Consider the following 15,006-nt stretch of genomic DNA (forward strand, 5'->3'; position numbering starts at 1 on the left):
CACAGCCCTGAGCTCTGCTGTGAGCCAGTGAAACACACACACACAGCCCTGAGCTCTGCTGTGAGCCAGTGAAACACACACACACACACAGCCCTGAGCTCTGCTGTGAGCCAGTGAAACACACACACACAGCCCTGAGCTCTGCTGTGAGGCAGTGAAACACACACACACACACACAGCCCTGAGCTCTGCTGTGACCCAGTGAAACACACACACACACACAGCCCTGAGCTCTGCTGTGACGTAGTGAAACACACACACACACACAGCCCTGAGCTCTGCTGTGACGTAGTGAAACACACACACACAGCCCTGAGCTCTGCTGTGAGCCAGTGAAACACACACGCACACACACACACACACACACACACACACACACACACACACAGCCCTGAGCTTTGCTGTGACGTAGTGAAACACACACACACAGCCCTTAGTTTACAATGAAGACTAACGCTAGACTGAGAGTCAATCCCTATGCCTCAGTACCTGTAGCTGGGAAGCTGCAGCCACAGGAGGGATCTGGGCTTGGGCTGAGGTCACCGGTGGACGGGACGCCAGGCGGGGACGCTCACACACCTCACACAGCACACTGCTGCTGGGATTGACCATGGTACAGCTCTGACACTGCCACTGAGACACTGAGAGAGAGAGGGGTTCATACAGACACACTGACTGGACACTCCAGTACATTAACACTGCTCTGAGAGAGAGGGGTTCATACAGACACACTGACTGGACACTCCAGTACATTAACACTGCACTGAGAGAGAGGGGTTCATACAGACACACTGACTGACTGGACACTCCAGTACATTAACACTGCACTGAGAGAGAGGGGTTCATACAGACACACTGACTGGACACTCCAGTACATTAACACTGCACTGAGAGAGAGGGGTTCATACAGACACACTGACTGGACACTCCAGTACATTAACACTGCTCTGAGAGAGGGGGGTTCATACAGACACACTGACTGGACACTCCAGTACATTAACACTGCACTGAGAGAGAGGGGTTCATACAGACACACTGACTGGACACTCCAGTACATTAACACTGCACTGAGAGAGAGGGGTTCATACAGACACACTGACTGGACACTCCAGTACATTAACACTGCACTGAGAGAGAGGGGTTCATACAGACACACTGACTGACTGGACACTCCAGTACATTAACACTGCACTGAGAGAGAGGGGTTCATACAGACACACTGACTGACTGGACACTCCAGTACATTAACACTGCACTGAGAGAGAGGGGTTCATACAGACACACTGACTGGACACTCCAGTACATTAACACTGCACTGAGAGAGAGGGGTTCATACAGACACACTGACTGACTGGACACTCCAGTACATTAACACTGCACTGAGAGAGAGGGGTTCATACAGACACTGACTGGACACTCCAGTACATTAACACTGCACTGAGAGAGAGGGGTTCATACAGACACACTGACTGACTGGACACTCCAGTACATTAACACTGCACTGAGAGAGAGGGGTTAATACAGACACACTGACTGGACACTCCAGTACATTAACACTGCACTGAGAGAGAGGGGTTCATACAGACACACTGACTGGACACTCCAGTACATTAACACTGCACTGAGAGAGAGGGGTTCATACAGACACACTGACTGGACACTCCAGTACATTAACACTGCACTGAGAGAGAGGGGTTCATACAGACACACTGACTGACTGGACACTCCAGTACATTAACACTGCACTGAGAGAGAGGGGTTCATACAGACACACTGACTGGACACTCCAGTACATTAACACTGCACTGAGAGAGAGGGGTTCATACAGACACACTGACTGACTGGACACTCCAGTACATTAACACTGCACTGAGAGAGAGGGGTTCATACAGACACACTGACTGACTGGACACTCCAGTCCATTAACACTGCACTGAGAGAGAGGGGTTCATACAGATACACTGACTGACTGGACACTCCAGTACATTAACACTGCACTGAGAGAGAGGGGTTCATACAGACACACTGACTGGACACTCCAGTACATTAACACTGCACTGAGAGAGAGGGGTTCATACAGACACACTGACTGACTGGACACTCCAGTACATTAACACTGCACTGAGAGAGAGGGGTTCATACAGACACACTGACTGGACACTCCAGTACATTAACACTGCACTGAGAGAGAGGGGTTCATACAGACACACTGACTGACTGGACACTCCAGTACATTAACACTGCACTGAGAGAGAGGGGTTCATACAGACACACTGACTGACTGGACACTCCAGTACATTTACACTGCACTGAGAGAGAGGGGTTCATACAGACACACTGACTGGACACTCCAGTACATTAACACTGCACTGAGAGAGAGGGGTTCATACAGACACACTGACTGACTGGACACTCCAGTACATTAACACTGCACTGAGAGAGAGGGGTTCATACAGACACACTGACTGACTGGACACTCCAGTACATTAACACTGCACTGAGAGAGAGGGGTTCATACAGACACACTGACTGACTGGACACTCCAGTACATTAACACTGCACTGAGAGAGAGGGGTTCATACAGACACACTGACTGACTGGACACTCCAGTACATTAACACTGCACTGAGAGAGAGGGGTTCATACAGACACACTGACTGACTGGACACTCCAGTACATTAACACTGCACTGAGAGAGAGGGGTTCATACAGACACACTGACTGACTGGACACTCCAGTACATTAACACTGCACTGAGAGAGAGGGGTTCATACAGACACACTGACTGGACACTCCAGTACATTAACACTGCACTGAGAGAGAGGGGTTCATACAGACACACTGACTGACTGGACACTCCAGTACATTAACACTGCACTGAGAGAGAGGGGTTCATACAGACACTGACTGGACACTCCAGTACATTAACACTGCACTGAGAGAGAGGGGTTCATACAGACACACTGACTGACTGGACACTCCAGTACATTAACACTGCACTGAGAGAGAGGGGTTAATACAGACACACTGACTGGACACTCCAGTACATTAACACTGCACTGAGAGAGAGGGGTTCATACAGACACACTGACTGGACACTCCAGTACATTAACACTGCACTGAGAGAGAGGGGTTCATACAGACACACTGACTGGACACTCCAGTACATTAACACTGCACTGAGAGAGAGGGGTTCATACAGACACACTGACTGACTGGACACTCCAGTACATTAACACTGCACTGAGAGAGAGGGGTTCATACAGACACACTGACTGGACACTCCAGTACATTAACACTGCACTGAGAGAGAGGGGTTCATACAGACACACTGACTGACTGGACACTCCAGTACATTAACACTGCACTGAGAGAGAGGGGTTCATACAGACACACTGACTGACTGGACACTCCAGTCCATTAACACTGCACTGAGAGAGAGGGGTTCATACAGATACACTGACTGACTGGACACTCCAGTACATTAACACTGCACTGAGAGAGAGGGGTTCATACAGACACACTGACTGGACACTCCAGTACATTAACACTGCACTGAGAGAGAGGGGTTCATACAGACACACTGACTGACTGGACACTCCAGTACATTAACACTGCACTGAGAGAGAGGGGTTCATACAGACACACTGACTGGACACTCCAGTACATTAACACTGCACTGAGAGAGAGGGGTTCATACAGACACACTGACTGACTGGACACTCCAGTACATTAACACTGCACTGAGAGAGAGGGGTTCATACAGACACACTGACTGACTGGACACTCCAGTACATTTACACTGCACTGAGAGAGAGGGGTTCATACAGACACACTGACTGGACACTCCAGTACATTAACACTGCACTGAGAGAGAGGGGTTCATACAGACACACTGACTGACTGGACACTCCAGTACATTAACACTGCACTGAGAGAGAGGGGTTCATACAGACACACTGACTGACTGGACACTCCAGTACATTAACACTGCACTGAGAGAGAGGGGTTCATACAGACACACTGACTGACTGGACACTCCAGTACATTAACACTGCACTGAGAGAGAGGGGTTCATACAGACACACTGACTGACTGGACACTCCAGTACATTAACACTGCACTGAGAGACAGGGGTTCATACAGACACACTGACCTGAGACCTGGGAAGCCTGCAGTACATCATCTCTGCCAGCAGGAGGGGCAGTCCGAGGCCTCTCACAGCTCACACACAGCACGGCTAGGCTCTCGTTCCGACAGGTACAGGAGACACAGGTCCAGGGCGCGGAGGGGGAGCGCACAGACAGAGACTGCGGGGGGCTGGGAGAGAGAGGGGTCAATACAAACACTGCGGGTGAATGAGGCTGCCTTTCCTGCCCCAGGGGCAAAGACCCAGAATGGGAACCAGGTGTATGTGCATTTACAACCGAGATCAGCAGGTGTTCCTGTACGCAAAGAGTGGTGGGGGCGTGTAACAGGCTACCCAGCCATGTTGTTGAAGCCGATACCCTGGCTTCTCTCCAGACACAGCTGGGTGAGACCCTCCAGTCAGGACAGGAGGCTCCTCTTTACACAGAGGGAGGTGGGGATGTGGAACAAGCTGCCCAGCCATGTTGTTGAAGCCGATACCCAGACTTCTCTCAGGACACAGCTGGGTGAGACCCTCCAGTCAGGACAGGAGGCTCCTCTTTACACAGAGGGGGGTGGGGATGGGGAACAAGCTGCCCAGCCACGTTGTTGAAGCCGATACCCAGACTTCTCTCAGGACACAGCTGTGTGAGACCCTCCAGTCAGGACAGGAGGCTCTTCTTTACACAGAGGGTGGTGGGGGTGGGGAACAAGCTGCCCAGCCATGTTGTTGAAGCCGATACCCAGACTTCTCTCAGGACACAGCTGTGTGAGACCCTCCAGTCAGGACAGGAGGCTCCTCTTTACACAGAGGGGGGTGGGGGTGGGGAACAAGCTGCCCAGCCATGTTGTTGAAGCCGATACCCTGGCTTCTCTCCAGACACAGCTGGGTGAGCTCCTCCAGTCAGGACAGGAGGCTCTTCTTTACACAGAAGAATTAACCCGAAGGGGGAAACGACCCGTCTTCTCCCCCAGAAGCCCCCCGGACCGCACAGAGTGTGCACAGCGGAGCAGGGGCGGGTGGGTGTGGGACCCTGGCACGGTCTCGCGGGGTCCAGCCCACCCTGTCCCACCTCACACAGCCGGCCCGGCGGGGCCCGCTCCCCTGGGGAGGTGGGAGGAGAGCCGGCCGAGACCGTGCGAACTCCACACGGACAGGCAGGCGTGTCCCAGTGGCGGATGCCCGAGCACCGCTCGACGGCGGTCACGGCGCCTCGGGGCGCCCCCTCACCTGCTGGTCTGCGGGAGGCGGGCGGGGGCGCGGAGCGAGGTGGTGGAGCTGCGCCGGTGCTGCCCCCTGCTGGGGTGAGTGTGGTACAGCCTGTCGCAGTCGGTGCAGAGCCACTGGACACAGGAGGGGCAGTGCAGGGACACGGGGAACATCCCACACAGCGTGCAGTTCTCCACTGGGGAGAGGAGCAGAGGGACTGCGGCTGTCACAGCGCAAGAGCACACACACACACACACAGTGTGCAGTTCTCCACTGGGGAGAGGAGCAGAGGGACTGCTGCTGGAGTCACAGCACAAGAGCACACACACACACACACACACACAGCGTGCAGTTCTCCACTGGGGAGAGGAGCAGAGGGACTGCGGCTGTCACAGCGCAAGAGCACACACACACACACACACACACACACACACACACACACACAGCGTGCAGTTCTCCACTGGGGAGAGGAGCAGAGGGACTGACTGCTGTCACAGCGCAAGAGCACACACAACACACACACACACACAGTGTGCAGTTCTCCACTGGGGAGAGGAGCAGAGGGACTGCGGCTGTCACAGCGCAAGAGCACACACACACACACACACACACACACACACACACACACACACACAGCGTGCAGTTCTCCACTGGGGAGAGGAGCAGAGGGACTGCTGCTGGAGTCACAGCACAAGAGCACACACACACACACACACACACACACACACACACACACACACACACACAGCGTGCAGTTCTCCACTGGGGAGAGGAGCAGAGGGACTGCTGCTGTCACAGCACAAGAGCACACACACACACACACACACACACACACACACACACACACAGTGTGCAGTTCTCCACTGGGGAGAGGAGCAGAGGGACTGCGGCTGTCACAGCGCAAGAGCACACACACACACACACACACACACACACACACACACAGCGTGCAGTTCTCCACTGGGGAGAGGAGCAGAGGGACTGCTGCTGGAGTCACAGCACAAGAGCACACACACACACACACACACACACACAGTGTGCAGTTCTCCACTGGGGAGAGGAGCAGAGGGACTGACTGCTGTCACAGCGCAAGAGCACACACACACACACACACACACACACACACACAGTGTGCAGTTCTCCACTGGGGAGAGGAGCAGAGGGACTGCTGCTGTCACAGCACAAGAGCGCACAACACACACACACACACACACACACACACACACAGAGCGTGCAGTTCTCCACTGGGGAGAGGAGCAGAGGGACTGCTGCTGTCACAGCACAAGAGCACACACACACACACACACACACACACACACACACACACAGCGTGCAGTTCTCCACTGGGGAGAGGAGCAGAGGGACTGCTGCTGGAGTCACAGCACAAGAGCACACACACACACACACACACACACACACACACACACACACACACACACACACAGCGTGCAGTTCTCCACTGGGGAGAGGAGCAGAGGGACTGACTGCTGTCACAGCGCAAGAGCACACAACACACACACACACACACACACACACACACACACACACACACACACACAGCGTGCAGTTCTCCACTGGGGAGAGGAGCAGAGGGACTGCTGCTGTCACAGCACAAGAGCACACACACACACACACACACACACACACACACACAGTGTGCAGTTCTCCACTGGGGAGAGGAGCAGAGGGACTGCTGCTGGAGTCACAGCACAAGAGCACACACACACACACACACACACACACACACACACACAGCGTGCAGTTCTCCACTGGGGAGAGGAGCAGAGGGACTGACTGCTGTCACAGCGCAAGAGCACACACAACACACACACACACACAGTGTGCAGTTCTCCACTGGGGAGAGGAGCAGAGGGACTGCTGCTGTCACAGCACAAGAGCGCACACACACACACACACACACACACACACAGAGCGTGCAGTTCTCCACTGGGGAGAGGAGCAGAGGGACTGCTGCTGTCACAGCGCAAGAGCACACACACACACACACACACACACACACACACACAGCGTGCAGTTCTCCACTGGGGAGAGGAGCAGAGGGACTGCTGCTGTCACAGCGCAAGAGCACACACACACACACACACACACACACACACACAGAGCGTGCAGTTCTCCACTGGGGAGAGGAGCAGAGGGACTGCTGCTGTCACAGCACAAGAGCGCACACACACACACACACACACACACACACACACACACACACACAGCGTGCAGTTCTCCACTGGGGAGAGGAGCAGAGGGACTGCTGCTGTCACAGCACAAGAGCACACAACACACACATACACACACACACACACACACAGCGTGCAGTTCTCCACTGGGGAGAGGAGCAGAGGGACTGACTGCTGCTGTCACAGCGCAAGAGCACACACAACACACACACACACACACACACACACACACACACACAGCGTGCAGTTCTCCACTGGGGAGAGGAGCAGAGGGACTGACTGCTGCTGTCACAGCGCAAGAGCACACACACACACACACACACACACACACACACACACACACACTGCCCGCCTGTCTGTCACACACACACACGCACTGCCCACCTGTCTGTCACACACACACACACGCACTGCCCGCCTGTGTTAACACACACACACTGCCTGCCTGTGTTTCTAACCAGGTACATCCCGCCTGTGTGTCTCACACACACACACTGACTGGATGAAGAAACAGAACTGTGGAGAACAGACAGAACTGATGAAACAGTGACTGGAACTGCGATGCCCATGGCCGAGACTCACCAGGTGCTCTGGAGATGGGCTCTCGAATGTGACTGGCTCTCCCAGGATGCCGGTGGATTACAACGTCACACTTCTCACAGAAGAGCTTGGCATCACAGGGAGGACAGGAGACAGATGGAGTCCCACCACAGACATTACACATTCCCTCTGAGAAAGAGACAGGTCAGTACAGACACACTGACGGGACACTCCAGTACATTAACACTGCACTGAGAGAGAGGGGTTCATACAGACACACTGACTGACTGGACACTCCAGTACATTAACACTGCACTGAGAGAGAGGGGTTCATACAGACACACTGACTGACTGGACACTCCAGGACATTAACACTGCACTGAGAGAGAGGGGTTCATACAGACACACTGACTGACTGGACACTCCAGTACATTAACACTGCACTGAGAGAGAGGGGTTCATACAGACACACTGACTGACTGGACACTCCAGTACATTAACACTGCACTGAGAGAGAGGGGTTCATACAGACACACTGACTGACTGGACACTCCAGTACATTAACACTGCACTGAGAGAGAGGGGTTCATACAGACACACTGACTGACTGGACACTCCAGTACATTAACACTGCACTGAGAGAGAGGGGTTCATACAGACACACTGACTGACTGGACACTCCAGGACATTAACACTGCACTGAGAGAGAGGGGTTCATACAGACACACTGACTGACTGGACACTCCAGTACATTAACACTGCACTGAGAGAGAGGGGTTCATACAGACACACTGACTGACTGGACACTCCAGTACATTAACACTGCACTGAGAGAGAGGGGTTCATACAGACACACTGACTGGACACTCCAGTACATTAACACTGCACTGAGAGAGAGGGGTTCATACAGACACACTGACTGACTGGACACTCCAGTACATTAACACTGCACTGAGAGAGAGGGGTTCATACAGACACACTGACTGACTGGACACTCCAGTACATTAACACTGCACTGAGAGAGAGGGGTTCATACAGACACACTGACTGGACACTCCAGTACATTAACACTGCACTGAGAGAGAGGGGTTCATACAGACACACTGACTGGACACTCCAGTACATTAACACTGCACTGAGAGAGAGGGGTTCATACAGACACACTGACTGACTGGACACTCCAGTACAGTAACACTGCACTGAGAGAGAGGGGTTCATACAGACACACTGACTGACTGGACACTCCAGTACATTAACACTGCACTGAGAGAGAGGGGTTCATACAGACACACTGACTGGACACTCCAGTACATTAACACTGCACTGAGAGAGAGGGGTTCATACAGACACACTGACTGACTGGACACTCCAGTACAGTAACACTGCACTGAGAGAGTTTACCTGTGCCTTTGGGGGTGAAGCCTGGGCAGGGCTCTGGTTTCGGGGGCTCTGCTGGTCTGGAGAGGGCAGGGGGGGGCAGCTGTCTGTCTACCAGCGGTTTAGGGTCCCCGGGCTCTGCGAGCGCCCCCGCGTCCGGGCTGAACCCCGCTTCCTCCTGTGGAACAGCGGAACAGCTGTGTCGCTCACGACGGCGGTGCGACAAGAGCAGCCCCGCCCGAGCCCAGCCACCCCCCCGGCCGCGGCTCACCTGCTCGGGCGGCTCCGTCTCCCGCTCGCGGGGCGGCAGGGCGTCCCCGAACGCCTCCGGGTGGGAGTGCGCGCCCTGCAACACAGACAGGGGCCCCCGGTCACAGCTCCACCGCCGGGGAAGTCTCCTGCCCCACTTTAAGGAGAGGGGTGACAGCAGCTACCCCCTTGCTAACAGCCACTCCACCCTGAGCTGGTCTCGGGAGCCGCGCTGGGTCGGGCCTGGCTAGTACCCGCATGGGAGACCAGGGGCTGTAAGCTTTTGGGGCGGAGCGGTGGCCCTGTGGCTCAGGATCTCCTGAGCGAGGCCCTGAACCCCAGCTGCTCCAGGGGTGCTGTATACACGGCCGACCCTGCGCTCTGACCCCCAGCTTCTCTCCCTGTCTGTGTGTCTCCTGGAGAGCAAGCTGGGGTCTGGGAAAAGACACTTTCCTGATGCAAGAGATTGTATATGGCCAATAATGTGAGCTTATCTTATCTTATCCTGTCCAGAAAAGAAGCAGTCTTTCTTTCTTCCAGTAACTGGAACCTCTTACAAAATGTTTTCCAATTTGGCCTTTAAGGAATCTTGTTAAGTAAGTTTACCCATCTGATTGTATTAATCACTAATCAAGATCAGTCCAGTCAGTCCAGTCCAGCCTGGAGAGTCTCACACTGCTCTGTCAGTGTCAGTGGAGTCTGATTATAATCTCAGTGAATCACTAATCAAGATCACAGTCCAGTCAGTCCAGTCCAGTCTGGAGAGTCTCACACTGCTCTGTCAGTGTCAGTGGAGTCTGATTATAATCTCAGTGAATCACTAATCAAGATCACAGTCCAGTCAGTCCAGTCCAGCCTGGAGAGTCTCACACTGCTCTGTCAGTGTCAGTGGAGTCTGATTATAATCTCAGTGAATCACTAATCAAGATCACAGTCCAGTCAGTCCAGTCCAGCCTGGAGAGTCTCACACTGCTCTGTCAGTGTCAGTGGAGTCTGATTATAATCTCAGTGAATCACTAATCAAGATCACAGTCCAGTCAGTCCAGTCCAGCCTGGAGAGTCTCACACTGCTCTGTCAGTGTCAGTGGAGTCTGATTATAATCTCAGTGAATCACTAATCAAGATCACAGTCCAGTCAGTCCAGTCCAGCCTGGAGAGTCTCACACTGCTCTGTCAGTGTCAGTGGAGTCTGATTATAATCTCAGTGAATCACTAATCAAGATCACAGTCCAGTCAGTCCAGTCCAGCCTGGAGAGTCTCACACTGCTCTGTCAGTGTCAGTGGAGTCTGATTATAATCTCAGTGAATCACTAATCAAGATCACAGTCCAGTCAGTCCAGTCAGTCCAGTCCAGCCTGGAGAGTCTCACACTGCTCTGTCAGTCCACGACTGGGGGAGTCGAAGTACCTTGATAAGGAGGTCGAGCTCCAGGCGGAGGCACATGACCTCTAAGGTCACAGCAGCCACTTTCTGGGTGTCGGGTTCGAGCACATCATCTGGGAAGCTGAGGCCGTCCGCCTGCTGGTTGGCGTAGCCGTAGAGATACAGCACCGCCCGCCCCCCCTGGGAGAGAAGACAGGAACGCGGGACAGGTCTCAGACGGGAACGCGCGACGGGTCTCAGACGGGAACGCGCGACGGGTCTCAGACGGGAACGCGCGACGGGTCTCAGAGGGGAACGCGCGACGGGTCACAGACGGGAAGGCGGATCCGCGCCTCGATCCCGCGGCCGCCCCGGGGCTCCCGCGAGAAGCCGGCAGCAAGGCGGGGGCGAGCTGCGCCACGCCCCCGCCTCTCCGAGCGCACGTGCATGGCTCTTCCAGAGAGAGGGAAAGAGAGTGGGAGAGACGGGGGGGAAAAGAGGGGTACAGAGAGAGGGAGGGGTGACGAAAGAGCTCACGAACTGCGGGCGCCCACCTGGATGGAGTCCACGGTGGCTCTGAACACAGGGTTGTTGTGCTTGACAGTCCTCCAGTAGCGCGGCCGGCTGGGGCTGACCAGGTTACAGCCGTACTTCTCCAGGATGTTGAGAGCCGTGGAGAGCTTCTGGAGAGAGGACAGCCGCTGCGGGAGAGGAGAGGGGGTCAACACAGACACCCAGGGGCCACTCCCGGAGGGCGGGGGGGGGCCGGCCCGTGCTCTCACCTCCGTGTGGTTGGCCCCGGCACAGTTCTCTCGAACCATCGCCTCCGCGCTGATCTGGCTGTACTTCACGGCCAGGGGGAGGGGCAGGGAGGCCATCTCTTCCACCGCCGGGCGGACTTCCTGAGTGGAGCCCGTGGCCAGGAAGGCCACGGCCCCATCCCTCAGCTCCTCCAGCCGGGCCACTGCTGATGACGTCATCACTCTGGGACACCCGGGAGAGAGACATTTTCAATGTCAATTCGATTCAGTTCAAGGTGCTGTATTAGCGTGACCGAAGGGTGCAATCCTTGTCGCCAAGGCAAATACAAATAATGAAATTCACATGAAACAAAACAATAAATAGAAGTAAAATCAAATCTACAGACATATTACAGACATTTACAACAAAGACATATTATAAAATATTGACATATACTGTAGGCGGCTGGAGCATTATTGGGAGACAGACTCACTGTTCCTCAGGCTGTGACAGGAGATCACATACTGGGCTGCCAGTTCCACTGAGAACCCGGACCAGAACCTCTGTACTCAGAGAGGGAGAGAAAGCTGCTCAGGAGCCCATGAAGTCTTCTCCTGCAGGGATCGAGCAAGCAGAGGTACCCCTGGGGTTCACCCTGTCACACCCCGAGGGACGCTGGGGTTCTGTACAGAGGTACCCCTGGGGTTCACCCTGTCACAGCCCGAGGGACGCTGGGGTTCTGTACAGAGGTACCCCTGGGGTTCACCCTGTCACAGCCCGAGGGAAGCTGGGGTTCTGTACAGAGGTACCCCTGGGGTTCGCCCTGTCACAGCCCGAGGGACGCTGGGGTTCTGTACAGAGGTACCCCTGTTCAGTTCAGTTTATTGTCATATGCACAAGTGCAATGAAATGCTTATTTCATCACACATCTTAGAGAAAACAACATCAGTGTGCGCCAGTGGGAGGGGTAGACTTCTCATCTGACAGCTTGCGGGGAGGAAGTGTCTCTGAATCCGGAGGTTCCTGCCTTTATACTCCTGTCGCCCACCAGAGGGAAGGGGAGAACAGTGAGGAACCAGGCTGACTGGTGTCCTTAGCCATACTGCCAGCCCTCCTGAGACAGCGAGTTGTAGAAATGTCTGAAACAGAGGGGAGCTGTACTGCAGTGAGGGGCTGGGCCGACCCGATCACCCCCCGGAACGTCTTCCGCTCAGACGACGAGCTGCTGCCCAACCACACTGTGATCCCGCACGGGAGCACACTCTCAGTCCCGCTCCTGTCACATGTGGCCAGGCCAGCTGAAGACAGACCACTTTTTTTCACTGTCTGAGGAAGTGAAGGCGCTGTTGCACCTCCTTTGCAGCTCCAGTTACACGCTGGGACCCCGTTAAATCACCAGTGACGAAGGTACCCAGGAACCCTACATCTCCACAGCCACCCCATGGATGGGAACAGGGGTGTGGTCCCCACCTGCCCCACCCCACAATCCACAACGAGCTCTGTGGGTTTGCAATCTGTGTGTCAGAAGTGGGGTTCACCCTGTCACAGCCCGAGGGACACCCCTGGGGTACCCAGCCAGGGCGCAATGACGTTGTTAGTCGCTTCCTGAAAGGTCACTGCAGTGTTTCCCCACCAGAGCGGCGGCTGTCTCTCCCGGTCCTGAAGCCTTACTGTAGCCGGACAGCCGGGCTCAAGCGGACCTACCGGGCCCAGTTCGGACCGGAACCTGGGCCCGTGGTTCTGGCAGGGGTCCCCCTAAATGTACCCCTTCTGTGTGACGGGGTTAAACCCAGGCCAGGGTCCGGCCCCGGGCGTGGGAGTGGGGAGTGTGCGTGTCAGACCCGAGTCAGGTGACAGGGAGACGAGGCTAAAAATACCGACGCGGCCCGCCGAGGCGACGACCAGCGGACTGGTTCTCGTTACTGCCCTGACAGGGACTTTCCTGGTGCCGAGTTTAACCGGAAGGTGGCCGCTGGTTCACTTACCCGCGTAATTAAAGCGATTAACCCCGATCCCTGTCCCGAACCGAGCTTTTACACCCGGGAGCGACACTGTGACACAACTCTTTCCGTGTTTCCTCCGGGGACTTTTAAAGAGACACGAACAGAGCCCCCTACGCGGGCCAGACCGGAAACCGAAATGTTTTCAAGTTTCCGAAGCGCACACGTACAAAGTGCAAAGGGTTTACTTTCGATTGCTGAAACGGCGACCCGCCCCCTTGCGTCCTCCATCTTGGCTCTAACACAACCCCAGTTTGACCGTTTACCTACCGCGACAGCAACGGAATGTGAGCCAAAATGGCTCCCGGCCCTGCCTCCCCGCCCACCCCGCGGCCGATGGCTCTTAAAGGAAACGCAGTCGCAGAGCTCCCGTTTTCTGTCGGCGTGTGAAACGCCTGCGGGAGGGAGCCTAGTTCCTCCATCCCTTTAACTGGAATCGAGCATGCGGAATTTCCCGTTTGGTCCTCGTGAGGCGTAAAGCCAAATAAAAGAAGGATGCTGCATTTCATTTATCCACTAAAGAACTGGGGATATAAGCACAAAAAAACAACAGGAGATCAAAGACCATTGCGTCTGCTTCCTGTTAGACGCGTTGGTTTTGCCTTCGGTGGGCTCACGTCTATGTAGTTCGCCAAGTTTTTATTTAAAGGAATAAACAGGATTATTTCACACATCAGACATCAGAGGGAGACGCGCACACCCCTCCACGACCTACTGTCTGCCCGTCAGCTGGGAGGGTTATTGCACGTTGCAGTGGCGAGACGTCTCTTTATAGATGGTCCCTACCTAGGCGCATATCGTCTTGTGCCCCTTTTCTTTAATTACAACAGCAGTAACACACACACACAACGCACGCAAGAGCACATAGAACATCATCTGGGGCCCACGCCAGCGGCCTCTTACAAATGAAGGTTAGATGAAGCGAATTAAAGGTCGGGTACGCACAGCGTCCGCCTTCGTACATTAGAAAGAGTTTGGCGATAAGCCCTTATGAAGATTTTAGCACTAAACGCCCGTCCGTCCCGGGAGGCGGAAATTTGGGGGGGACCTTTTCACCCCGAAACGTCCTTGCGGGTCCAGACTCGGAGATCCGGACCGGCGGCAGTTCCGGCTGCGGCTGTCGACTCCGAGAAGCGCCTCTGCGGCTGACAGCGGCGCCTCCGTTTGCGGACGGTCCCTGCGCGCCAATCAGGTGCCTTGTAACCGG

The 15,006-nt window shown here is 54.8% G+C and overlaps 1 protein-coding gene across 6 annotated transcripts in view; it reads right to left on the minus strand.

Moving 5' to 3' along the window:
- The window catches only part of rnf31 (ring finger protein 31), a 50,309-nt gene extending 35,348 nt beyond the window's left edge, over positions 1–14,961 (minus strand). Inside the window, exons 1-10 of one of the 6 annotated variants that reach the window (XM_088637880.1) lie at positions 13,785–13,991; positions 11,841–12,042; positions 11,613–11,759; positions 11,104–11,259; positions 9,719–9,793; positions 9,472–9,625; positions 8,113–8,259; positions 5,360–5,534; positions 4,157–4,320; positions 490–641 (exon numbers count right to left, since the gene is read on the minus strand). In XM_088637880.1, coding sequence (XP_088494006.1) covers positions 490–641; positions 4,157–4,320; positions 5,360–5,534; positions 8,113–8,259; positions 9,472–9,625; positions 9,719–9,793; positions 11,104–11,259; positions 11,613–11,759; positions 11,841–12,038 — 1,368 coding nt within the window. In that variant the 5' untranslated portion in view covers positions 12,039–12,042; positions 13,785–13,991. Of the gene's footprint in view, positions 1–489; positions 642–4,156; positions 4,321–5,359; positions 5,535–8,112; positions 8,260–9,471; positions 9,626–9,718; positions 9,794–11,103; positions 11,260–11,612; positions 12,043–12,292; positions 12,315–13,784; positions 14,000–14,847 lie in introns of those variants that run through there. The other 5 variants (XM_088637877.1, XM_088637876.1, XM_088637878.1 and 2 more) reach the window with 5 other exon arrangements.
- Positions 14,962–15,006: the final 45 nt, after the last annotated feature.

Source organism: Lepisosteus platostomus, chromosome 6 (genome assembly GCF_059453375.1).
Source record: "Lepisosteus platostomus isolate fLepPlt1 chromosome 6, fLepPlt1.hap1, whole genome shotgun sequence".
NCBI classification, from domain to species: Eukaryota; Metazoa; Chordata; class Actinopteri; order Semionotiformes; family Lepisosteidae; genus Lepisosteus; species Lepisosteus platostomus.